Raw genomic sequence first — 25282 nt, 5'->3', positions numbered from 1 at the left:
ATTGGAATCTGTCTTGTCAATTCCTCATCAATAAAATTATCCTCTGCTCCAGAATTGAATAGAGCAGTTAGTGGATGGGAAATAGACAGATGACGAAGCTTAACATCAACTGAAAAAACAACTGGAGGAAGGCTGGAGACTGACAACAGTGCTCGCTAGAGTCCCCACTTCTAATGAGCTCTGTCTTTTGGCCGAACTCTGACCGGGGTAACCATAGTAAAAGCAGTCCTCTGCTTGAAGACACCTCTGTCTTTCTGACGTAGTTAGGTTTGTACCACCAAAACACATGGGTTTGCCACCAGGGGCCTCTGGGATCTGTGAGTGAGCGGGAGGCAAGACAGGGGTGACAACCGAGATAGAACCGCAGGTACCCAACCAGCTCTTTCTCGGCGCCGCTCATGAATCCTGTTGTCAAGACGGATAGACAAGAAAATTAGAGGGTTCACATCCGTAGCCTTGTCTCTGACAGACAATTCATCTTTTAAGAAATAATTTAAGGCATAATAATACACTCCCTTGAGCGCCTCGTCATTCCACTTGCAGTTGGCAGCCAATGTCCGAAGCTCCACAGACGGCTCGGCAGCACTATGGGAGCCATGGCTAAGTTTAAGCAGACATTTGGAGGCGCTACCAACATGATCTGGATGATCAAATACATTACATAATTCAGAGGAGAACTGTTTGAAGGTAAAGGAGGTTTACTGTGTGGCAGAGTTAAACGCTAGTGCCCAAGCTAAAGCTTGTTCCCTCAGCAATCCCATTACATAATATATCCTGGACATGTCAAAAGCGAAAGCTAATGGTTGCTGGTTAAACACCATTAGACACTGCAATAGGAAACCTCGGAACTTTGAGAGCTCACCCAAGAATGGAGGGGGACCCACTACATAAGGCCTGCGGGAGGCAGCAGGAGGCATAACCGATGGGGCAGCAGGTGGTGGAGTTGGATGAGAAATCTGAACTGGATGCCAGTTGAGCTACTTGTGCGGTCAGCTGAGCAAGTTCTACATGGATAGTCTGGGTGGCCGTTTCCAGTCCGGTGAGTCTGTGTTCATTTAATCCTAACGCCCTCCCATGGCGGGCTAAGATATCCCTCAGGAAATGGACATCCAAAGAAGAAGCGGGCTCCTTCTCAGTCGGCTCTATGCTGATGGTCAGGTTGTCCAGTCACGCTTCAAGCACGGGTGGACACTGAGACCAAAGAGTAAGCACAGAACACACTGTATTTATTGAACAGTCTCTCTTGGTCAGACAGGCAATGGTCAGGTCCAGGTGATGCAAAATAACAGGGAGGGTCCCTCAGGGTCAGACAGGCAGAAGGTCAAAGCCAGGGAATCCAAATCAGACAGGAGCGGAGTCGGATTCGGACCGGTGAAGGTCGGGCAGGCAAAGTAACTGTACGTGGGTAAAAACAGACAGGTTAACAATCCAGTCAAACGCCGTGCAGGAGGACAATCCATCCTTATATGGCAGCTGCTGCAGATCTGAGTGATGAGGTTCAGGTGTTATGGTCAAGGCTCAGGAACTAGCGTGACATTCTCTGGAGCGAGTTCATTTGTTTGTTTCTCTCTCTGCCTATGTACATGTTGTCCTCTTCTTATTCTTCTATCTTGCTAACCAACAGTAGCCCAATTCCCATGCGTACCCTATTGGTCACCAGCAGCAATGGCAGTCATTGTTAACATTTCTTGTTTATGCCAGATGCCCTTTCTGATGCAACCCTTTGCATTAACTGGGGTATAAGACTGGCAAAAATATGACACAGGACACTGTCCCCCCCTTTGAGGCTGCAATTCTCCTTTTAGGCAGCAATCTCCATATATCAGATAAGCAAGTATAAAGATAGACTGTGTATCTTTGTCTTTTTGCATACAGAAATACTGAGTGCAAGGAGTTGCAATTATCAGAAGACCAGATCCAAGCTGCAAAGCCTGTTTCACAGTTTGTTTTGTGTCAGGACAACTACAAACTCAGAACTAAAGCTGTCAAGCAGAGGGCCAAACTCAGATCAGCTCCATATACCCAGGTGGTTTTTCTTGCTCATTTATTTAACTACTTATTTTGTCATTTTATTATTATTGTGACATGATGAATCTTTTTACTTGATGTTTTTGTGTCAAAATCCTAAAAAGATTTTAACCCTCTAATTCAACATAGCTCTTTTAGTACCATAGAGAGTTGTAATCTTTTTTTATCTTGAAACTGTCTTAGGCCAATGAAAACTGGGGATACTGTTGAGGGTGTTTTATTTATTTTTATTTGAACAAATAGAAGCCAGACAACTAAAAGCTCTAAAGAGATGCAATGATGACAAATAATAGTTGAAAGAAATGGCGACATTTAAATGTATATTTCTTGAAGTCTCACATCACAGCAGGACTAAAGATGAAATGATCTGTAATTATGAAAAAGTAACCCAACAGAATAAATTACTAACATGTGTTTATTAATGGTTGGCAGCAGGTCACTAGGCTCCTCCAGCCTGCCCTTTCCAAACAATACTGACTTCCTCACTCAGTTCGCTCTTCTCAGCTGCCTCAACAGATGATTGGATCTTTGGACTGCAAAAGGCCTGGTGGGTGGAACACTGAGAACTCCACAGCCTCCAACATACACACAGGTAGACAAATTTAAAGTGTCAAGTGCCAATATTCTATGCAACATTCTATATATAACATTCATATTCCCAATTATAACCATGGTTGTGTAGTAATGTTTCTAAACCTGGTAAACATCCAACACTAGGGGGAACTTTAACTTTGAGAAATGTATCTGTCATAAGTGGGTTCATGTATTTTTACAAGATTTACACTTGGGGTTTCCCTTAGATTATAACTATAATGTGGTAATAAATGGGCCAGGTTACCATGACCGCATTGTACATTTTCAGAAACGTGCAGCTAAGGCTAGAATCTCAGAGTATTTGCAGTGAAATTGTGTATATATATATATATATATTATATATATATTTTTTTTTAATTTGCGTTTTTATTTGTGTATGGTAAATTACCAATTTAACAGAATATTATGAAATTTTGTTGTTTTGTACTTTCTATTTAAATTTCTATATTTTGAATTTTTTTTTAAAATGTTGGGTCAATACTGCTGCAACAATTTTTTATAATATATATTTTTATTTTCTAGTCAGGGTAAGAATGGGCATTTTTCACGTTCAGCTTTCACTGGCACATGATTTAAAAACAGCTTACAGTCATAGAAAATAAAACTTCACAAACAACATAGACTCAAAGTAAAGAAGCTCAGGAGACATTTTAGAAACGGAAAAAAAACACTGTATAACTTGTGTGGGATAAATAATAGTGACAGAAATTTGTAATTTTGATTTATATGTTATTAACTGAGAGATGAGCAAAGGTAAACTTGATTTAATGTTTCAAAGAGTTGCAATGTTGCTAAAGTGAGCACTGATTATCTGCAGGTGGTACTTAGGCATGCTTAAAAATCCAGATCCACCTTCCAAATGAAATTTTATTTTGAAGTAGTCATGCCATGAAATAGGAAAAATACAAATAGCACCTCTACCAAGAGATAAAATGAAAGCTAAGCTAGGCCTGAAAGAAATTCTCAGATTCTGACTTTTTTGAATGCAAGCAATTCTCCAGTTCAACTCCTTTTGACATGAATTGTAGTCCAAAACTCAATTCATTTTATTTATATGGCTGCTAATTCACAACAGAGACATAAGAATTGCTAGTTACTTGGACATTGCCAGCAATGTCCAAATAAGTCTTTCTCAATGCAAAAAAAGGCAAATAATTCTTGTAAAGTTTCACTTAAAGCAGATGTTCACTACACAGCCATAAAAATATGACCAAAGGTGAAGTAGCCTAGTGTTTGTGTCGTCTTTAATTGTAGATCATCGAGCTTCATACCTTGTTTGTCAGGATCTTAGTAAAGAAAGAGAAATAACCTGATTTATACATATTTTTGTAGACACAATTCCTCATTAATCCAATGCATGCATTTCTTACGCTTTTGAATTGCTTTTCTTCAGAACTTCGGCAGACAGCTGACTGTAGGTGCTTAGACGATTGCTTCAGTGGTATGAACCAGCCTACCATCAGGTGTCTCAAGGATGAGCCAAATGATCGTTACAGACTCCTTCACAGTACACAAACTCAATTTTTACTACATCACTGACTCCATATTATTGAGAAAACAGATCATTTAAGAGCCGAAATCAGATTTTAAAAAAAAGAGGCGCTGATGGACTTTGAGGTGGCTTGACCCAATTCTGCTCTCAGATCAATCTGGAGTCTGATATCAAACAAAAATAGACAGGATACCTATAGAAAGCACACTACTACATCTGCAATTATCATTAATGAGAGCTAGACCAGAATTAATCCTCAGTAATCAGCAGATCTGTCAGGGTCATTTTATACTTCATTATAGTACTGTATGTATAAGTCATAGAAGGTTACATTTTAACATTTAATTGGCTTTCAAGGCAAATATTTGTATTTGCCTTGGGTCTAAACATAACTGTTCTCTACATGGTATACAAAAATAAACAGCTTTTGAATAAGACATTTTATTTTAGTTCATAGGAATGCTGTTATAACTGGGTAGTAAGAATCTTTAGTGTTAAAATGGCTCATCATGCCAGAATCTGTACTTAGTCAGAAAATAAATGGTTTTCCATTAAATAAGATCTCACTGAATAATCAATACCTTGTAGACCAATACACACCAACTTTAAACTTTGACTGAGGCTGTAATACAACAAAGTGTCAACAGGAGTAGTAGCATCTGTGGCTTATTCGCTTAAAACCTACTGAGTAATTTAAGTAGTGACCACAAGAATCTATTAGCGCTGTGTAAGTTTGCATCACTATGTAAAAAGGCTAAGCCTATGTAAATGCTGTGTGAGGAATAGCAAGGGCATGGAATATGAAAACAAGGGTAGTATATGCCGCTGTTCACAGGAAACCCAGGGGGAGTCGCATAAAATCTCTTTAGGTCAGGTTTTATATAGAAAGGCCAAAAATCATTTAAAAAAACTTGTACAGGTAGAATAAAAATCCTATCCACTAATTTTGGGGAATTAAATGATTTTCACGACACAGACTGTTTCTGTCACAACACATGTGCTTTTAGGGGTATTTCACATTTCAATATTATTTGTACCTTACAAAGCGTTTGCCTGAGTGTGTTGATAAAACAACTAAGACATTATCTAAGTGACATTAAAAATCCTCAGTAAATGGGTTATTTTGCAAGGCAATTCATGCCAAATGTAACACATTGTATGTTCATGCCCATTGTGTGTCAAAAATGTTATGCGTGATTGAAGTAGATTGTTTGACAGATAATCTCTGACTACTGTATAATAAATCCTTACTGAAGCCCTTCAAGGTTTCTTTCTGTTTTGATTTTTAAGGTTCAAGACAATCTGTTTGTTCCATTTGATGTCAGCAAGGAGATTACAGTAAGACCTGTTAAAGTGGTGCTGCCTTAGTGTTTGTCACATTAGGCTATTTGCACAGTCTCCACTAACAATAGCTGGTTGGGTGAGTGGTTGCAGGGCTTGTTTTAACTTAGATGGTTGCCCTTGGACACCTTCAAGTGTCCTAGGACAAAAGTGGATCTCCCATTTCCCTAAATGAATAAATAAAACATAAAGGTTAAAAAGGCCACCATGGTGCTTTTTTTCTTTGAGATCTGTGAAAGCTGCTGTGATCAGGTATGTATCTGTAAGTGCTTTTTTACAGAAGATTTAAGAAACACAATTCTCTGGAGAACTTTTAACTGTTAGTCAGCATAGCATATGTTAGATTGCTTATTGTGACTGCGAGACAGTGAAATTCAACTGGAAATATTTGAGGTGTTTCATAGAAGGGTGCAGCAATTCACTCCCAGAATTCAGTACTAAAAACAGAAAAACTGGCTAAATTTGGTGGTTGAAAAAAGACTAGTTAAAATCTAAGATTTGAAACAGAGTGACCCATCAATGCTGCAGACATACAGTGCTCCCACAAATGACTGGCAGCCAAGGTAATAAGTAATTTGACAGCACCTATTTAGTTTGGGGGGAAACATTTTCAGAAATGATTTTTTAAAATAAAATTTTCATTAGTGGCACCCAAAATATTGTTAAAAAATAAATGTTACATTTTTATAATTATTCTTTCCTTTTGTAAGTTGATCCAAGTGTCCAAAAATATTTTATTAGTAATTAATGATTTCATGTGCCCATGGTTGTAAAGATGAGGAAGAAAAGGGCTCATTGCTGTTAGAAACAGTGGACAAAATGGGAAGGTCATCACGGACGGTGTGTGGATCATCATACAACACAAATGGCTACAATAGAATAATTATTTACTTGAAATTGGCTCTATCTACATGCAGAAACTGAAAAGTTCAGAACATCTGGTTTTGTGACAAGCAAGGCTGGACATGGACCCAAACCCACCTTGCCACTGCACACACTGAGCAGGACAGTACGGTCCCAAGCACACTGACTAGGAAGGCACCATACCGCACACTCAGTCCTGGACGGTACGGGACAATACAGTCAAGCACACACTGACCAGGACTGTACAGTATCGCACACACTGACCAGGACAGGACGATACCACACACGGTGAGCAGGACAGTACAGTCCTGCACACTGAACAAGATGGTAAGGAAAGTAACAGCAAAAGAAGTATCCACAGTTCTCTGTTCAAGAACAGGATCAAAAATTGGCATGTTTAGGATTACCAAGGCACCATAAACAACTTGTAAGCCTTTATTCAAATCTTTTCAAGGGGTGCTTATAATTATGAAGAGCGCTGTCTAAAGTTGCTTCTTCCTTTAAATGTAAGTCAGCCTACTTTAAGCAGTAGCTACAGTTTTTGCTTTAAACAACCCTTTACTCGGTTTTGTTCCAGTGAATCTGGTTGTATCAAGTGAAAGCAGCAGTTTGATTTTGCTGTGTCTCTTACAAGAGTGTTCAATAAAACTGCACATTGTCTTTATATGTCAGAGTGCATTTAACCAAGCAAAAATCTAATTTGTTATTTCTTTTCTGTAAGTCCAACTATTTCACAATTTTTAAAATGAAGTGTATTTTTTGTCAGTTAAAGTTTCCACTACTTTACGGTGTTTAATGTTTAGGGTCAAACTTTTACTTTTTAGGGATTCACATCCAATTTGACAAAAAAACAAAAGCACATTTAGATAAAATCGCTCTTTACTATTGAGCGAATAAGGATATTATATATATTTATATATTTGGAGATAAGACAACAAACAATATGTTAACATCAAAGGCTGTTTTCTAGTTAAAAGAAAAGATGGAGCAATCATACAACCATTACAGGATATTTAGGTTTCTCAAAATCCAACTTTTTGAAATGTTTTGCTCTGTATCATTTGAAGCTGGTTTATTTCTGTCAGCTGATAGGTGAAACACTAAAGAAATAAAAACAAACCACCTCAGTTAACAAAACAAAAAAAAGGATTAGGTTATGGTCCAGATATTTTTATCACTTTAAAACAAAATTGTTCACAAAGTAATCCTTCTAAATTGGAAGTAAATATAATAAGGCTTAACTGGAACATATGTGGATTTGGTAAGATGGCTAAAACATTTGTTAGCATCCAAATATTACTTGACCAAACCATAGTTATTAAATGCAAGGTTTTCTGTCACACTGAATGCTGAGTGTTGCTTCATTGAGTAGAGAGAGACTATGTTTTTAGGAAAAACACAGCTTATCCTAATGCTGCTTTATGACTACCAGGTTCTTCAACATGTCAAACGAGTTTCCATCAGGTTCCACAGAGACCATTCCTTCCTCTTTACTGTACACTTGCAGGAAGCCGTTGTCATCAAGACCCACCACCTGAACTTCTGGTCCTTCCTCGCTCCACAGACGTATTTGAGTCCCACTGTGGTCAGAGCATAGATATTTTCAAGCCAGTTTGTTTTTATCAGGTTCTAAATCCTAATACAGTATCAATCTACAGGCCAATTTCTCCCCAAATTATGTCCTCTTAGTTTTATTTCTTTGAATTTCATCTTTTGCAAAGTAAACATTTTTACGCAAAAATGTGTGATGAACAACATTATAACAGTCATCCTAAATAAAACGAATACTGATAAATTTCAACAGAAACACAGCAGAGTTTCACAGTGCAAAAGAAAAATTTATTGTTGTCTGAGATGAGTTAATGCAAATAAATGCACATATGTCAATGTAAACAGTTCTGCCTTTTGTAAAAGAAAAATACGTCACATATGAACTTTAAATGCATCTAGATTTCAGATGTTTGATATGGTCCTAATAGGTATCTTAATTAACCGAGAACACTGAATTCTATCATTTCTTATGTTAATAATAACTTAGCTTCTGCTGATGCATGTATGGAACAAAGTGGGTTTAAACAAACGTATTATTATTGTTTTCCAAAACTGCTTCCTTGTATTTTTGTCTGAAAGAAGATCTGATTCTGTACACACATCTAGACAGTGGAGTTTCTCAAAGTGGTGGACTCAAACTCTCTCACAACCTTTCTGTTTTCAGTACAACTTTAAACTTAGAGAGATGCTGGGTTGCTGATTCACAAACTGCTTGTATTTTGTTCTGGGCTAAATATAAGTGGAATTCATCGGCAATTCAAGAAAAAGGAGTTTTCTGAAGCTGTATGTATGTATGATGGCAATACTCACAACCCTGACCTTTTACATATACAAATAAATCTCAGGCACTAAGTGTGTATTCAAAATAACCAATTTGCCTGTCCTGGTCATAAGGAATAGTAGCACTAAATTATTTTCTCTGCGTTAAAACAGGGAGCCAATAAAGGGAAGCTAAAATAGGAGAAATATGATCTCTCTTTTTATTTTTCATCAGGTCTCTTGCTGCAGCGATTTGAATCAGCTTTTAACTGCATTTTGTGGACATCCTGATAGTAAAGAAGTACAATAGTCCAGCCTTGAAGTAACAAATGCATGGACTAGTTTTCAGCAACACTCCTGGATAGGATATTTCTAATTTTGGCAATGTTCTGAAAGTGAAAGAAGGAAATCTTGGAAACCTGTTTAATATAGGATTTAAATGACATGTCCTAGTCAAAGATAGCACCAAGGTTTTTTACTTTATTAATTGAATTAATTGATTGATTAAGCAGTATCTTTTTCCAAAGATTCTAGTCCAAAGACAACTTTTGTCTTGTCTGAATTTAGAAGCGAATAATTTAAAGTCATCCAAGTTTTTATGTCGTCAAGACATGGTTGTAGTCTATCTAACTGGTTGGGTTCATCAGGATTTATAGATAAAGAAAGCTGAGTATCATCAGCATAAAAGTAAAAATGTCATGCTGCCTGATAATTATATCTATTGGAAGCATATATAAAGTGAAGAGAAATGGCCCAAGCGCTGAACCTTGTAGTACTCCACAATTAAACCTGGAATTTAAAGATGAATTATTATTTACATGAACAAACTGGAATCTGTCAGACAAATAAGATTTAAACCAGCCTAGTGCTGTTCCCCAAATCCTTACAGCATGTTCCAGCCTTTCCATAATGGCCAAGACCAGAGAGCTGTGTAAGGACATCAGGGATAAAATAGTAGACCTGCACAAGACTGGAATTGGCTACAGGAAAATAGCCAAGCAGCTTGGTGAGAAGGCATCAACTGTTGGTGCACTTATAAGAAAATGGAAGAAGCTCAAGATGACGGTAGGAAGGTGAGGGATCAGCTCAGAACTACGTGGGAAGACCTAGTCAATGACCTGAAGAGAGCTGGGACCACAGTCTCAAAGAAGAACAGTCTCAGGGTGAGACACATATGGTTCTGTTCAGGAGAACCAGTACTTTCTGGTGGAGACAGTTGAGATCTTTAGATCTTTCCGTCTCTTGGTTATGACCAGAAATGTACAGCAACGGGATACCCGACATTAACATGTTAAAATACTCTGATTAAAGTCTTGAAGTTTAAGCCCATTAGTAACACACTACGCCGCCATGGATTAAAATCTTGCAGGGGAAGCAAGGTCAAACCAGGTCAAACCCTGCTCAAACCAGTGCATCTCCAGGGCTGTCTGACGTTTGCCAATGACCATCTGGATGATCCAGAGGAGGAATGGGAGAAGGTCATGTGGTCTGATGAGAAAGAAAATTGAGCTTTTTGGTTTAAACTCCACTCGCTGTGTTTGGAGGAAGAAAAAGGATGAGTACAACACCAAGGCCCTGTCCCAATACTTGCACTTCCATCCTTGTGTCCCTGAATTGCACATTCCAGTTGATGAGTTCGAGTGCGTAGCGTGTCCCAATTCTCCAGAGTGGTCCTTAGCCCCGCCCCCTTTGTGCCCTCAACCTTACCCACAATTCACTGCTCCAGGAGACGTTCTGAGCAAAAACCAATCACAACCATCAACGTAATCAACCATCAAATCAGACTAATAAGAACTGCGTAAACTTTAGACAGCAAGCACAAATATATTTTTTTACTGGTTTTCCAGGCTCAACATTGTAAGAAACCACTGGGTTCAGAGTGAGTCTGAGCAGTCAGTAGGCCATAACACTGAAGTTACCTTTCAAATAAACACTGGCACGGTGAGAGTCTGGTGTATAAGCCTCCTTCGCTTCCTGCATTTCTTCTCCTCAAAACAATTGCTTGTTGCAGTTTTAAATTGTTTTTTTAGCAGCAAGGCTGTGAAAACAGCAGCAGTTCCCGCCCTTTTTGATGTTCCAGGTACAGTGCAGAGGTGCAAGTCGATGACGTAACCCCTACTGTCCCAATTCTCCAATTTTGCATGCTTGTAACCTGCGCACTTCAACCCCTACATGCACTTGTACAAAGTACACACTTCATAGAGGGGCGTAGGGTGTAGTGTGGGTATTGGGACAGGGCCCAAGAACACCATCCCTACCATGAAGCATGGAGGTGGAAACATCATTCTTTGGGGATGCTTTTCTGCAAAGGGGACAGGACGACTGCACCGTATTAAGCAGAAGATGGATGGGGCCATGTAGCAGGAGATTCTAGCTAACAACTTCCTTCCCTCAGTAAAGGCATTGAAGATGGGTCGTGGCTGGGTCTTCCAGCATGACAACGACCCGAAGCACACAGCTAGGGCAACTAAGGAGTGGCTCCGTAAGAAGCATCTCAAGGTCCTTGAGTGGCGTAGCCAGTTTGAGAGCGAGTGACTAGCCAGTCACTCACAGTTGAAGAGTGCCTATGATAAAAATTAAAGACTTCTATACACTTCAAGAGGGAAAACCTGCAAAATCAGCAGTGTATCAAATACTTGTTCACACTGTATCTGTATCTCTTTCTCTCTCTCCATACATACACATCTTTTTTGTTGTTGCTTTTGTCAAACCAGCAAACTGAAAATACTGTATAATACTGTAAAAATGTCTGTTAAGATGGTGGCACCTGGAAAATCTGTTATTTTTGAGGGATGTTGCTAGTTAAAATTTATTTGAGAAACACTGTACTACATGGTAAATAGAACAAAGTAATGAATATTAAGAATAAAGGAGAAACAGAAGTTTGTAGCACATACCTGTGAAGCCATCTTTTATAGTAAGTAGGCAGAACAGCATCTGGACCTCCTTCCTGAAAACTGGTGATGAGAGCTTCGAGGCAGTTTAGAGTGAGAGCGATGAGCTGAGAGCAGTTGAAAGGCTCCAGGCTGCAGTTATTCTCTATGTTGTACTTCTGGATTAGGTCATTAATGCACACTGTCGGGTTGCTGTTTGTCACATTAAAGCCACATCCTATGGGGAAAACATGTTAAATATATATAAAATAATATTTTTAATTGTATGTTATGAGGAGTCTATAGAGAGTGTGTTCCTATAGCCATTGACACCGTTTATACTGTAAATGCTTACATTCAATCATGATGGTTTAGTGAGGTAGTTACCTATCAGCAGATGAAAAGTTGATCCTACAACAGTTGATGTCACCAGCACTCCCCCAAGCTTCATCAGGTCACTGTAGTAGATATCATTGGGCCACTTCACCCTTAGGTCTATGTCCTGATGAATATTAAACCATGGTTAAAGATAATAGAATAGCACTCAACATAACATACAAAACAAAATCTAGTTGGCAGTTTAATTTGTGTTTCAAGAGAATTTCATAGATACACAACTGCCAGGAAATTTCAAAAACACTGGTCTTGAATGTAATAGTGTGTCCTGTTTCTATAATCATGGGTTTAATTAAGTCAAACGTCAACAATTTAGTAGAAAAATAAACTTAATTCCAAGGGATTAAATGAATAATTTATTGCTTTTGGAAAGCTCTTCAAAATGTACCTGTCAGTTTTCTATAAGTATTATTGTAATAAAAAAGTTATTTGTTTTTATTAGAGAGACATTTATTACAGAGACATTTCATCAGTACTAAATGGTGTACATGAATTTCTGTTTCTTTTAATCTGTATTAGTGTTAGCATTTGGATGAACAAATATTTTTATGTGCTTCATAAACAAAATGGATTTGGATTCTGGACAGTCTTAACTAACACAAAAATGCTCAGAATACTTTTAGAATGTTAGAACCACACTTCCCATTCAATATTTTAAGCTTTCTCATTTTTTTTAAACTACAGCTAAAAACATGCTAATTGTTTTTGTAGAGAATCCTTGCAGTAAGAGGAACTTGTACAAACGGCTGGGGAATGCTTGCTCCACTCCTCTCTGTTGTCATATGAGCTGAAAATATAAGTGTTTGAAAACTGTTTTACCAACTGATGAGTGATCAAATATCCAACCAGAATCTTGTTAATGGCTACTGGGGTTTCTGTGCAACTTGCTAAGGGAAATTTAACCAGTTATTGGTGGGAGTGTTAGTATATATTTCAGCCTAATTTTTGAGCCATCTTAGATTAAAGACAATCTGCTTGACAGTTAAACATTAACATCCAATTCTTGTGTTTAAAATTCTTTGAAGTAGTATCTTAGATAATCTTTCCACCCAGGAAAATTACGACTTGAATGCATCCTTAAAAACCTAAATTAAACCTTCAACAACATGAAGGTCTACTAATCCTGAAAATGTCAAGCTATTTATATAAAGAAATAAATTCTTAGTGGGAGCTTAATAGACAGTTTTGTTAAAAATGATTATACCCCATTTTTTTCAATATGAAAAAAAGGATTCATTATTTTTTAGATGCACCTGGCCACATGAGGTTTTCAGGACAATTTGTGATCCCTAAAGATTTCTGCATAAGCTCAATTTCAACATTTTCATTACATTACATTTTTCTTTGTATGCTAAATTTATAAGTACCAAACAATAAATATTTAGTTTTACTTTATCATTGGTTAGCTTAATTTATCACTGGCAAAACTACATTCCAACTGCTGTTAGTTTTCAATAGGTCTCTTTGTATCCTATGTGTTTGGTTAAATGTTTAAAAAGCCTGCAAGTTTGCCTTTGGCTAGAAGGCCTATGGACAGGTAAATTGTTGCTTTTTCCTAAATCAAACATTGTTTTGTCTTGTTTCTGACCAATTATATTTTAAATAAATAAATTATAAGTATCATTATACAAAATAAACAACCTTAACCCCAGTACAGTCTTGTGTGACCCCACATGTGATTCTTAACAACTATACATTTTCTTTATTTAATACCACTGAAACCTACTAGTACTAGTACTGAAAACTTCCACCAAGGTAGTTTCTGTATGTAGTACACTTGTAATCCCATGTTCTTCCAGCTTTTGTGACCTATGTTGTTAAACATCCTTTTTAAATCCACAAAGACTGTATAGCCTTTGCAAAGCCCTCCGTGAGTTTCAACACAATCTATCTGAATTTCCCATGTCTACACTTTCCCAGATAAAGGTCAAGTCCTGGTATGGGGATGGGACTTTCAGATTACCCTGGGAATGTTGTGGTGTTGTACTCCAACTTCACTGCCTAAGTCATGTCACAGGTTACAATGAACCTTTTAAATTTAACATACACTAGCAAACGTAAGCAAGCAAATTTATTTATATAGCACCTTTCTCAGACAGCAGTCACAAAGTGCTTCACAGTAAGAAGACATCAGAAAATTCATTTACATGGACATTTAAAAATACAGTGTAACAACACTCAGTTGATTCAAGACACCTTCATGAGGACAATTAAATCGAGGCACAAGACAGTCGCCCAGTACGGCGGAGACGGGGTTCCACCCTGGAGCCAGGCCTGGGGTCGGGACTCGTTGGAGAGCGCCTGGTGGCTGGGTTGATCCCCGCGGGATCCGGCCGGGCCAAGGCCGAACGAGAGATGCGAGGCCATCCCCCAGTGGGCCCACCACCTGCAGGGGCAACCATGAGGGACCGGTGCAAAGAGGATTGGGTGGCAGGTCTCTGACTGTCGTTTCGGCCTATGGGCCGAGCGGTAGTGCAGAGTACTACCTTCTTGGCGTCCGTGTCGGGGTTGCCGGATAGTGCCTCTACTGGGGACTCCATTATTCTGCTGGGGGACTTCAAAGCCCAGGTGGGAAACGAGAGTGACACCTGGAGAGCCGTGATCGGGAGGAATGGCCTCCCTGATCTGAATCTGATTGGTGTTTCGTTATTCGACTTCTGTGCTAGTCACGGATTATTCATAATGAACACCATGTTACGGCATAAGGGTGTCCATCAGTGCACTTGGCACCAGGACACCCTAGGCAGGAGGTCGATGATCGACTTTGTTATCGTGTCGTCAGACCTTCGGCCGCATGTTTTGGACACTCGGGTGAAGACTTGATTGGTGCCACATGATGTAAAATGGCTGCAAATCAGAGCATTCGTTTAAAAGGCAGTGGCCCAGTGGGTGCAATGACATCAAAACGCACACAGTAATGGTTGTTCATGTGAACATCCTCATCACAGACTTTAGCAACATGCAGGCCAAGTGAAAACAGTGCACCCTTTTTTGGGACAGGCCAGTTACATGCTGCTGAAGGTTAAAAGCTTCACCCATTGAAAAAATTCCCCTGCTTGGCTGCTGGATGAATCATCATGGAGGTTAAAATCCTTATGAAGTAAAACTTTTTCCAGTTTTTGAAGAAAATAAAAAGTCATTAAAACCGTTTAGAAAGACACCAGAGGGCCAGGATGGCAATACATTGTTATGGAAAATTTTAGTGCCTTGCTTTCTTTTCTACTAGATACTCTGCAGGATCTGATAAAATTATTCACACCCTTCTGTGTTATTCTCTTCTGCCTCCAGGGTTAGGACAGATGGTTCTGTTTAGTCTTACAGAGATGGTTTTTCAACCTTCTCCTATTCACTTGTATGAGATAACATGTATGCCACACTGTGTAAGGTTCCATTTCCATTGTCAACATTTCTAGGACAACAGGTTTCACCTCGTCTCTCTGGGTCTCATGAGAGTTACCTTGAAAACTGTTGTAGCTTATAAGGAGAACCTTTGCTTTGTCTAGGCAGAACGATTTGGCAGCACTATTGAGTGCATCTCCAATGGTGTAAAAAATCCTTCTCTCTTGATTATAATTAAGCTGATTCTGAGCGACAATCATCGGTCTCTTGTCTTGGTAAAAACAAATTCTTCTACAACAAAAATCAAAATTCTATATAACTTGTTAGACGAGCCAATTCTGATCATTTGTGATTCAAAGTAGGAAAAGTGGTCAGTGCTCATCACTCTGCATGTGTACCTGTTCATGGGAATGAGACATCCTGACAACATGAAACGAAATGATAAAGTGTTGAACACATGTCGGTGTTGCTATGCCAGCACACTTTCAATCCATAAAGTTGTTCTGTTTTTACTTTGATGCCTTTTGGATCAAATCCCATTTCCACTAAAATGCTGTGACTGTAAAAGGTAACACAAAGAAAGGTTGAAGAAGTTTGAGTATAGAACTAAGTGTGGTATACTTTTTTTACCCAACATAGTTGTATGATTTGATTAGTATGAACTTTAAAGCTGCTGGCTTACTAGCCATATGGCATTTTGAACATAAGTGCATCTGGATCTGAATGGTTGGATGAACCCCTCCATGAGAGCGAAGCCACAACATTCCAGTTTCCACTAAATCAAGGTAGCAATTGCTGTACACCATCATAATTCAAATGTCACATGAGATTGTAGCATACCATTTTGCCGTTAATTGGAAATTAGCTTTCATCATAAGAGCAATAAATCAATGCAACATGCAGCAAAAACATTTGATCCTTTCAATCCAACTTAAAGCATTTGTTAAAGATTGGGGTTTTTTCTTATTTCGATTCTTATCTGTTTCTTAGCTTTCTTTTATTATCTTGACCTGCCAAGGGACTGCAGATGTAAACTAGCAAAAATGTTATGTTGTACGACGCATCAAATGTTGACATTTATATTGGTTTTATACATTGTTCCTTTTTAAATACGGTCAAAATGTGTCTAATGCGGTCACCAGGCTTACGTGTCATATTACCAATCTATAAATGATTTTCTTTTAGCTCTTTTCAGGTTTCAGATGTATCATAACCAAACAGGAAATGCTATACAGTAATCTGTTTATGTTAATATTAGAAGAATTGGGCTGAAGCAGTGTACAAGCTTGTACCTGATATCCAGGAAGTGAGCGAATGGCTTGTACAATGGCTAAAGCAGCCAAATGTTGCAGAAAAGGAATTCTTTGACCAAGTCTAGAGTTCCGCTCAACTTGGACCCCAACAGTGAACATTGCACAGCCTAGTGGGCTAAGCCAGGCATTTCTGCCTCGACCTGAACAAGCAAGAAGATTAATGCATTTTAAACACTATATATAAAAATAGTTTTAACACGTATAGAATTTGCTGAAGCACTAACCTCTTCCCTGTGTTTGTCGAGCAGCTACTGCTATTACACCAATATCCTTTGGCAAGTGCAGCAACAACCTGTAAAAATTGAGAGAGAAATATTAAATATCACTAAATAGTTGTGGTCAATGGAACATCTGATTATATCACACTTGCTGTTAAGTGTTTGTTTCTTCTGTCTTACTTTAATTTGAAGATATCCTGAAAATGTAACTGCTATTATGACAAAACCAAAAACTATTTTTCACTTCAATTAGGGTGCAGATGAGTAAACAATAAAGATAATAATTAGCTGAATATACCAAAAATGTAATCAGCATAAAGCAAGCACTGATGGCTGTACGATGTGACTTTCTATTAACCAATCTATTGAAAAGTGGTCACTGCACTCAAAAAATACACAAGAAGCTGACGGTAAACTGCAGTTCTTATCCCCCAAAACCAAAATGTGATTAAGGCAACTATGATCTATTGTCTGGTGACCAAAGACTGGGATGCTTACGAAGCAAGAGATCACAGGGCTTTTGGCTATTATGATGATTACATTGAAACATTAAATTAAAACTAATCCAAGTAAAGGGCAATCCACAGATGAGCCTGATCAAAGGGACAGATGGATAACCTCAGCCTAGACTCCGTCTTAAAATCTTACCCTTTCTATATGACTAGATTTACCGATTTCTGGTCTAATTAAATAGCTTTCAGTCATAATTAACACAGTAATGCTTTTCTATTGGTCTTTCTCACCTACTGAGGCTTATTAAAAAACATATAAAAGTAAACACCAGCAGAAAACATTGATCTGTGTGTCTGTGTTTGGACCACATAGACCAATAAATATCATACAGATTTGGAGCCAAAATAATTCTATTGTACTCAACAGCAGGTCAAATCATTTTATTAATAAAATGTCAGGAAAACATCTGTGCCATATGCAGTCAGAATAGCTAACAGTCATTTTGAAAGCAATTAATAAGGATACATTAATGGCAAATTCACAAAATCGAAGGTGGCAGGTACTACAGGGGCTATGGGGGGGTGGGGCTCAGAGCATGGGAGAGGCTGAACAAGTAAGCTGATTTTTTAGGCTGCATCTTGATTCTGACTTGTAGGAGGACAAAATGGGGAAAAAGTGAAAGGAGCAGTTAGAAAGTTCTGGTTTTATAATAACATTAGGATTTAGAGGAGTTTAAGCCTGCTTTAAATTTGGTCAGGAACAGCTTCTCTAGAATAACTGCTTCCACATCCCAGGACACTACCATAAAAAGGTCTAACTTTCAATAAAGAATGATTGCTTTTTCCATCAGGGGATACCTTAAAACAAGATTTTCTGTGTATAAGCAAATTTGCATTGATCATCCAGCAGCATCACAAGAATGATCAATACAGGACAATCTAATCCATAAATGTGATTAATCTTAAAAATCCTGTTTACTGAGGAACAGCTAAAATTATAATTTTCTAATGGCACTATTGGAAGTGATCCATGAGAGTTGGCTGCTCCATTACTACAGGTCAACTGAGGCACTGATAAAGGATTACCTTGCATGGCAGTGGACTACAATGCAATGCTTTTGTCGCTCAAAAGTTACATGTAGCTCCAACTGTAGGGTGGAACTCTAATCTGAAAAGCTTAATTTTTTTTATTGACTGAAAAAGAGTTTTTGCTCAAAAGCTGCTGTGGAGACACTCTCTGTGATGGAGGTGTAGGATTTCTGAAGTGACTTCAGGCTTCAGCTGGTGCTTCATTTAATTTTTTTTACTAGCAAGTGGAAGTGCATTGTGCAAATAAGAATTGTAAAGACAAAATATTTACAAAAATCTCAAGGAAAAGGTATTCCAAAAATCTTCAAATTCACCAAACTGAAATCAAAAATGACAAAGACAGCAACAGGCCCCTGGCTATGGAGCTCTAGCAATCTGAGGCCCATCTTGAGGCCCAAACTGCACACACTCGAACAGGAGCTTCTACTGGAAGCTCCTTCTACAACACAAAGCATCATTAATTGGTAATTCCACCATAACAAAGTTACAGTCAATGAAAATCTCAGAGAATACCAGACTGATATTAAAACTATGCTGTCATAAGTTAATTATTTTAAAGGAAATGTGTGGCAAAGGCAAACACCTCTAGACAATACCTTACAAATGTAACATCCCATTATCAGCTTATCATATATATAGCTTTGGAGGCCTCCTCCTCCGGATTCATAGACTAGCTTGGAAAACACGTGAATCCAAGAGGAAATGTCAAATCAAATATGCTCTAACCCTTCAAATTAACAACACACATCTTGGTATAATTTAGCTTTAATAAAAACCTGTTCTGCTAACACGAAGCAAAGTATTTAAAAAACCGTCAGAATCATTTCATTACCTTATTTTTTCCCACTTGTTATGAGTAATTAGCAACAAGTCAGTTGTTTACAAGAGAAAGCAGCTAACTGATATTTTAAAGGCTCAAAAATGCCCATATTGTGACCCTGAATTCATGCTTTTTCACAGAATCTTTAAATGAAAAAATGTATTTGTAATGTATTATTGGGAAACTGTGGCTTTTTTACCACAAGAATCTCATAGTGGCCGATGCCTTTTCCTTAATCGTCCAGAAAAACTGTTTTGTAAATTGCTTGCAATTTGGTTCAGAGGTCCAAGTGAGGAGACCACTGAGACATTCCAAGGCCAGTGCCATGAAAGGCAGTTTAAAGGTGACCTTCCATGCCAGACAGTTCTGTAACAAACAAGACCCCTTTTAGCAATGGTTCAAGATGGTCAGAGCTGATTGACCAAAGGTGCCATATTGGTAGTTCATTCCTCTAAATTTATTTTCCAAACTCTCCCGAAAGCTAAGACAGATATTCAGAAAATCCATATTATTTATGGAAACCTTTTAAAAAACAAGCATTTTTATGTTAAAATCAAAGCCTTTCTGTAAAAGAAACAAACGTCTTCAACCTAATTTGGAGGATAGAAAATATGACTTTGACACAGACGAGATGGTTTTCTAGAATAAGGAGTCATGCTTAAAAAAAAAAAAAAAAAAGAATTACAATTAAGTTTGCTAACTTGATTGCTGATTTTTTTTTCCATTTGCACAGATCACATACAAAACAGATTTGTGAGAGTAAAAGGGGCCTCTTTGATTTCTTAACAATTTGTGCAAAAGCCAGGGCAATGCAAGTGCGGCCCCAGGCATAAGGATCAAATTTAGCAAAGCAGGAAAATAATCATTATGCTGTGTGGACCCACCAAGTGCTCTCTCTGGTCCCATCTTAAAACTTATTGTTTAAATACTCTTACACGGTTAATGTCTTTAACTCAGTACCTGCAGCTTATATACATAAATCAATTTATCTCAGATAATTTTTATTGAATGAACACAAGAGCAATCTAAATCAAATCAATATTTGGTGTGACCACCCTCTGCCTTCAAAACGGCATCAATTCTTCTAGGTAATCTTGCAAACAGGTTTTGAAGGAACTTGGCTGGTAGGTTGTATAAAACATCTTGGAGAACAAACGACAGATCTTCTGTGGATCTGGCCTTTCTCACATCCTTCTGTCTTTCCATGTAATACCAGACACACTCCATGATGTTGAGATCAGGGCTCTGTGGGGGCCATGCCATCATTTCCAGTAAGTCTTGTTCTTCTTTACGCTCAAGATAGTCCACCGACACCCCTATGATGATTTTATAATATACAGTGGGGGAAAACAAGTAGAAACTGGAGAAAGCATTCGACTGTGTCCCTCGTGATGCCCTGTGGGGGGTGCTCCAGGAGTATGGAATCGGTGGCTCTTTACTAGGGGCCATCCGGTCTCTGTACAAGCGGAGCAGGAGTTTTGTTCGCATTGCCGGCACTAAGTCAGACCTGTTCCCGGCGCATGTTGGACTCCGGCAGGGCTGCCCTTTGTCAGATGACATGGTCCTGCTGGCCCCATCTAGCCAAGACCTACAGCATGCACCGGGGCGGTTCGCAGCCGAGTGTGAAGCGGCTGGGATGAAGATCAGCTCCTCCAAGTCCAAGGCCATGGTTCTCGACCGGAAAAGGGTGGCTTGTCCTCTTCAGGTTGGAGGGGAGTTCCTGCCTCAAGTGGAGGAGTTTAAGTATCTCGGGGTCTTGTTTACGAGTGAGGGAAGAATGGAGCGGGAGATCGAGAGACGGATCGGTGCGGCTGCCACAGTAATGGGGGCACTGTGCCGGTCCGTTGTGGTGAAGAGAGAGCTGAGCCGAAAAGCGAAGCTCTCGATTTACCGGTCAGTGTACGTTCCTACCCTCACCTATGGCATGAACGTTGGGTCATGACCGAAAGAACGAGATCCCGGATACAAGCGGCTGAAATGAGCTTCCTCCGTAGGGTGGCCGGGCACTCCCTTAGAGATAGGGTGAGGAGCTCGGCCATCCGGGAGGGGCTCGGAGTAGAGCCGCTGCTCCTCCACATCGAGAGGAGCCAGTTGAGGTAGCTCGGGCATCTATACCGGATGCCTCCTGGACGCCTTCCTCGGGAGGTGTTCCAGGCACGTCCCACCGGGAGGAGGCCCAGGGGACGGCCCAGGACACGCTGGAGGGACTATGTCTCTCGGCTGGCCTGGGAACACCTTGGGCTCCCCCCGGAGGAGCTGGAAGAGGTGTCTGGGGAGAGGGACGTCTGGGCGTCTCTGCTGAGTCTGCTGCCCCCGCGACCCGGTCCCGGATAAAGCGGAAGACGACGAGTACGAGTAAAACAAGTATTTGATATACTGCTGATTTTGCAGGATTTCCCATTTGCAAAGTATGTAGAAGTCTGTAATGTTTATCCTAGGTACTCTTCAACTGTGAGTGATGGCATTCACTGCATTTTGTTGATTGATGAAAATAAGTTCAATTTTTGAAAGCATTCTTTGTTTACAGCATTTTTTCACACCTGCCTCAAGCTTTTGCAGGGTACAGTATATTTTATTTGTACAATTTTGGCCTAATTTACTGCTCTGAGTGGGTTGTTCTTTATTATGGAGAAGTTGGAGTTTGTTTGAGTGTGTGGACAGGTGTCTTTTCTACAGATAATGAGTTCAAACAGGTGCAGTTAATACAGGTAATGAGTGGAGAACAGGAGGTCTTCTTAAAGAAGAACTAACAGGCCTGCAAGAGCCAGGATCCTTACTGGTTTTTAGGTGGTCATATACTAATGTCATGCAATAAAATGCAAATGATTTACTTAAAAATCACAAAATGTGATTTTCTGGATTTCTATTTTAGATTCCATCACTCACAGCTGAAATGTACCTATAATAAAAACTACAGACTTCTTCATGCTTTGCAAATGGGAAAACCTGCAAAACCTACAGTGTATCAAATACTTGTTATCTCCAATGTAAATCATAAAATCATCAGTGTGTCAGGTGTTAGGGGTTTGTTTTGTATCCGGTAGGCTGCCAGTTTGAACCTCCCCTTCATCCGTCTCAGTCGTTGAGGCCCAGAGCTTAAAGGGATGTGCCTATATTCATAGAATCTGGGGTTACAATATGTAAACGTTATATTTTGACAGCCTAACAATGAGCAGAGCAGGTCAACAACTCCTCAGGTGGAGGAGGAAGCCTGTCAGCTGTTGAACAATGATGGCGCAGCGCAACAACCCCTGTTTGCCGTGAGCAGGCAGGCTTGATGGTACTGCAGCTGTAGAGACAATAATAACAGAGGTCACAAAACAGGGCTGGGAGATAATTATGGTCTCACTTTGTGCCTGCAGGCGAAAGAGTTCACCGATTTTAAAAGTGAAGTGAAATAATAATCATTCTGTCAGAACTCTGAGAACAGAATCAGACATGGAGGAAGTGGAAACGTCCTGCATGTAAAACCTAATAAATGAGCACGGAGATTACCAGGAAGCAGACAGCAGCTGTCCTGCAGAGTTCTCTCTGTAATGCATGAACAGACGCTGGATGCAGTGCAGTGTAGCCATGTAACATTAGAGCACCCACACAAGACAGAGAAGATAACACGTGGATTCCTCCTCAGAGTTATGAGGAGGGAATTAGAAGCAATTCAGAGTGTAAAAGTAGGATTAGGATGCAGTACATTTGAGCTGCTGTCAAATAGTGTTCTGAGACAGGAACGAGCAAAAGAGAGCGCAGATAAATCCTCTTTGCAGATGTCAGACAACAGAGCTGTTGTCTCTGACATCTTTAATACCATCCACCTACATCCTTCATCATTTAATTGAATCTGTAGTAGTAGCAGCCTGTGTGCCCTGAATTGTCCAGACAACTTCCTGCGGGAATCCAAGCTTCTCTACATGCTCTTGTTTAGCGGCCAGACCCAGAGGTGCTGGCCTATCTCTGTATACCTTCTGATTGCAATCATAATACTTATCCCCAAATGAAAAAAGTTCTGCTTCTAATAAGATGCTGCCTTATGTTTTAATCGACAGGTTATCCTCTTAATTTATGTTACAGGTTCAGATTTTATTGATAATGATGAACTTCTTAAACAGATTGCAGCAGATTTTTGTAAATGGGCACGTCTTCTGTTGTACTCTCAAACACAGGCTCTCCCCAGGGCTGTCCTTTCTCCCCTGCTTTGTATTCTCTATTCACCAGATGGTGTGATGAGAGCTTCATTGATCTAAACATGTACAAAACTAAGGCAATTATGATAGATTTTAAGAAACCCCATGTCGACTTCAAACCAAGCACCCTTCAAGGTGACCATACAAATATACAAAGATTTGGGCACTGTGTTTGACTCACAACTACAACTCAATACCATGTTGGGATCCTAGCTGTGGGGTACAACATTTAAGGCCAGTATGAACCTTTCTGGAACTTTTACAATAAATCACATGAACCTACTTCCAGCTTAGCCCAGAAGGAGAAGTCAGAGCTGGAATCTCTGACCCAAAACCATGCTCCCCTTTTTGCTCGGTCTCGATCCGGCTGCAGCCCACAGCTAATGGAGAAAACCGCGCACCAGCTGAAGGTAATTAAACTCGCGGGTGAGTATACCACTTCTACTTCGAAGAATCCCTGGATCCAAAGTGACTACCATCCGGCGGCAGAGTACCCGCAGATCCTGTGCAACAAAGTAAAGTAATAATCTGCTGTTATAGTACCCAGCGTTCATTCATAAAAAAAAAAAATTCATAAAAACCCAGACCCAGACCGACACCTCCGGTAAACCCCCCTCACCCCAGACCCCGACCCAGACCGCACAGAACTCTCCCATCTCCCCACTTAGCCCGCTTTTTGCTTTACTGGCTTCTGATAACATGAAAGGAGCTCTTAAAATCGGGACCCAAATGGCTCTGACATCTTCTCCATTCAACACCCCCCGTGGCTGAGGCCCTGCTACTAAACCAACATCTTCCAAATGCCGCAGAGCCCCACCACCTCCTAATCTATCTGTTCCCAGTCAGGACGTTCAAATCCCTTCTCTGTGATACGGTCTGGACCCCAGTGGTAACTATCAGAAATGAGCATGTCCAGGAAAAACTTGGGCCCCTAATAGGAGATAGTTGTAAAATCTCTGTGCTTATACGTGACAGAAAGAACAAAGCCAAAAGGATAAGAGACAGTAATAAACAATCAACAAAAGCCATAAACTGTCAGGTACAACCACACACAGAGTTAATATCAACGCTTTGTTAGATTTATTAGAGTGTAAAAAAGTATTTCTGGGCAAATTTAACTCTTTTGAATATTTGGCTCTCCAGGTAAAGAGCCCGGTCCGAACCATGTTCTTGAATATTTACAGGCCTCCTAAGTCCAAAACAAACTTTATCAGTGATTTTAATTAGCTTTTATCTGTGATATGTGTTGACTATGACTGTTTAATTATTGTGGAAGACTTCAACATTCACATGGACAATCCTGAAGACAGAAGTGTAATAGATCTATGTGACACTCTTAGAACTTTTGGTTTGACTCAACATGTTAAACAGCAAACGCACAAACAGGGACATATTTTGGACTTGATCATCACTAAGGGTCTAAACATTTCCAAGGTGTCTGTAACTGATGTTGCTCTATCTGACCACTTTACTGTTATTTTTGAAAGCATCATCTGCAACGGCTCAGTTTGCCAAAGAGACATGATAAGAAAACGCATCTTTAAGGACAGTGCTGCTGAAACCTTTAACCAGATTAACTCTTCTACCTCCACTTTGCCCTGTAACACTGTAGATGAGCTGGTAGAAAACTTTCATTCTAAAATCTCGGACATCATTGATTCAATTGCTTCAATTAAAGTGAAAGTCGTTTCTGGGAAGAAAATGTCTCCATGGAGAAGTGCTCCACCAGTCAGAAGTGAAAAAAAGGAGTGTCGAAAAGATGAACGCAGGTGGCGAACGACTGGACTCCAGATTCACGATATTATCTATAAAAAGAGACTATACAGATATAACCTACAACTGAAAAATGCAAGGGAATCCTTCTTTTCTGAGATCATCAGCAAAAACATTAACAATGCTCATGCATTGTTTGCCACGGTCGACAGGTTAACAAACCCTCCTGTAACTGTAGCATCTGAACTCCACTCTACCA

The 25282-nt window shown here is 39.5% G+C and overlaps 1 protein-coding gene across 3 annotated transcripts in view; it reads right to left on the bottom strand.

Annotated features, from left to right (window-relative positions):
• Positions 1-2234: 2234 nt before the first annotated feature.
• hlcs (holocarboxylase synthetase (biotin-(proprionyl-CoA-carboxylase (ATP-hydrolysing)) ligase)) overlaps positions 2235-25282 on the bottom strand; it is a 45452-nt gene continuing 22404 nt past the window's right edge. For all 3 annotated transcript variants that reach the window (XM_047378818.1, XM_047378820.1, XM_047378821.1), the window contains 5 exons: positions 16775-16842; positions 16530-16690; positions 11890-12004; positions 11527-11740; positions 2235-7899 (listed from right to left, as the gene is read on the bottom strand). In XM_047378818.1, the coding sequence (XP_047234774.1) occupies positions 7728-7899; positions 11527-11740; positions 11890-12004; positions 16530-16690; positions 16775-16842 (730 nt within the window). In that variant the 3' untranslated portion in view covers positions 2235-7727. The remainder of the gene's footprint in view (positions 7900-11526; positions 11741-11889; positions 12005-16529; positions 16691-16774; positions 16843-25282) is intronic.

Source organism: Girardinichthys multiradiatus, chromosome 11 (assembly GCF_021462225.1).
Source record: "Girardinichthys multiradiatus isolate DD_20200921_A chromosome 11, DD_fGirMul_XY1, whole genome shotgun sequence".
In the NCBI taxonomy this organism is placed as follows: Eukaryota; Metazoa; Chordata; class Actinopteri; order Cyprinodontiformes; family Goodeidae; genus Girardinichthys; species Girardinichthys multiradiatus.
The sequence above is the reverse complement of the archived record's forward strand: the minus strand, read 5'-3'. Positions and strand labels throughout refer to the sequence as shown.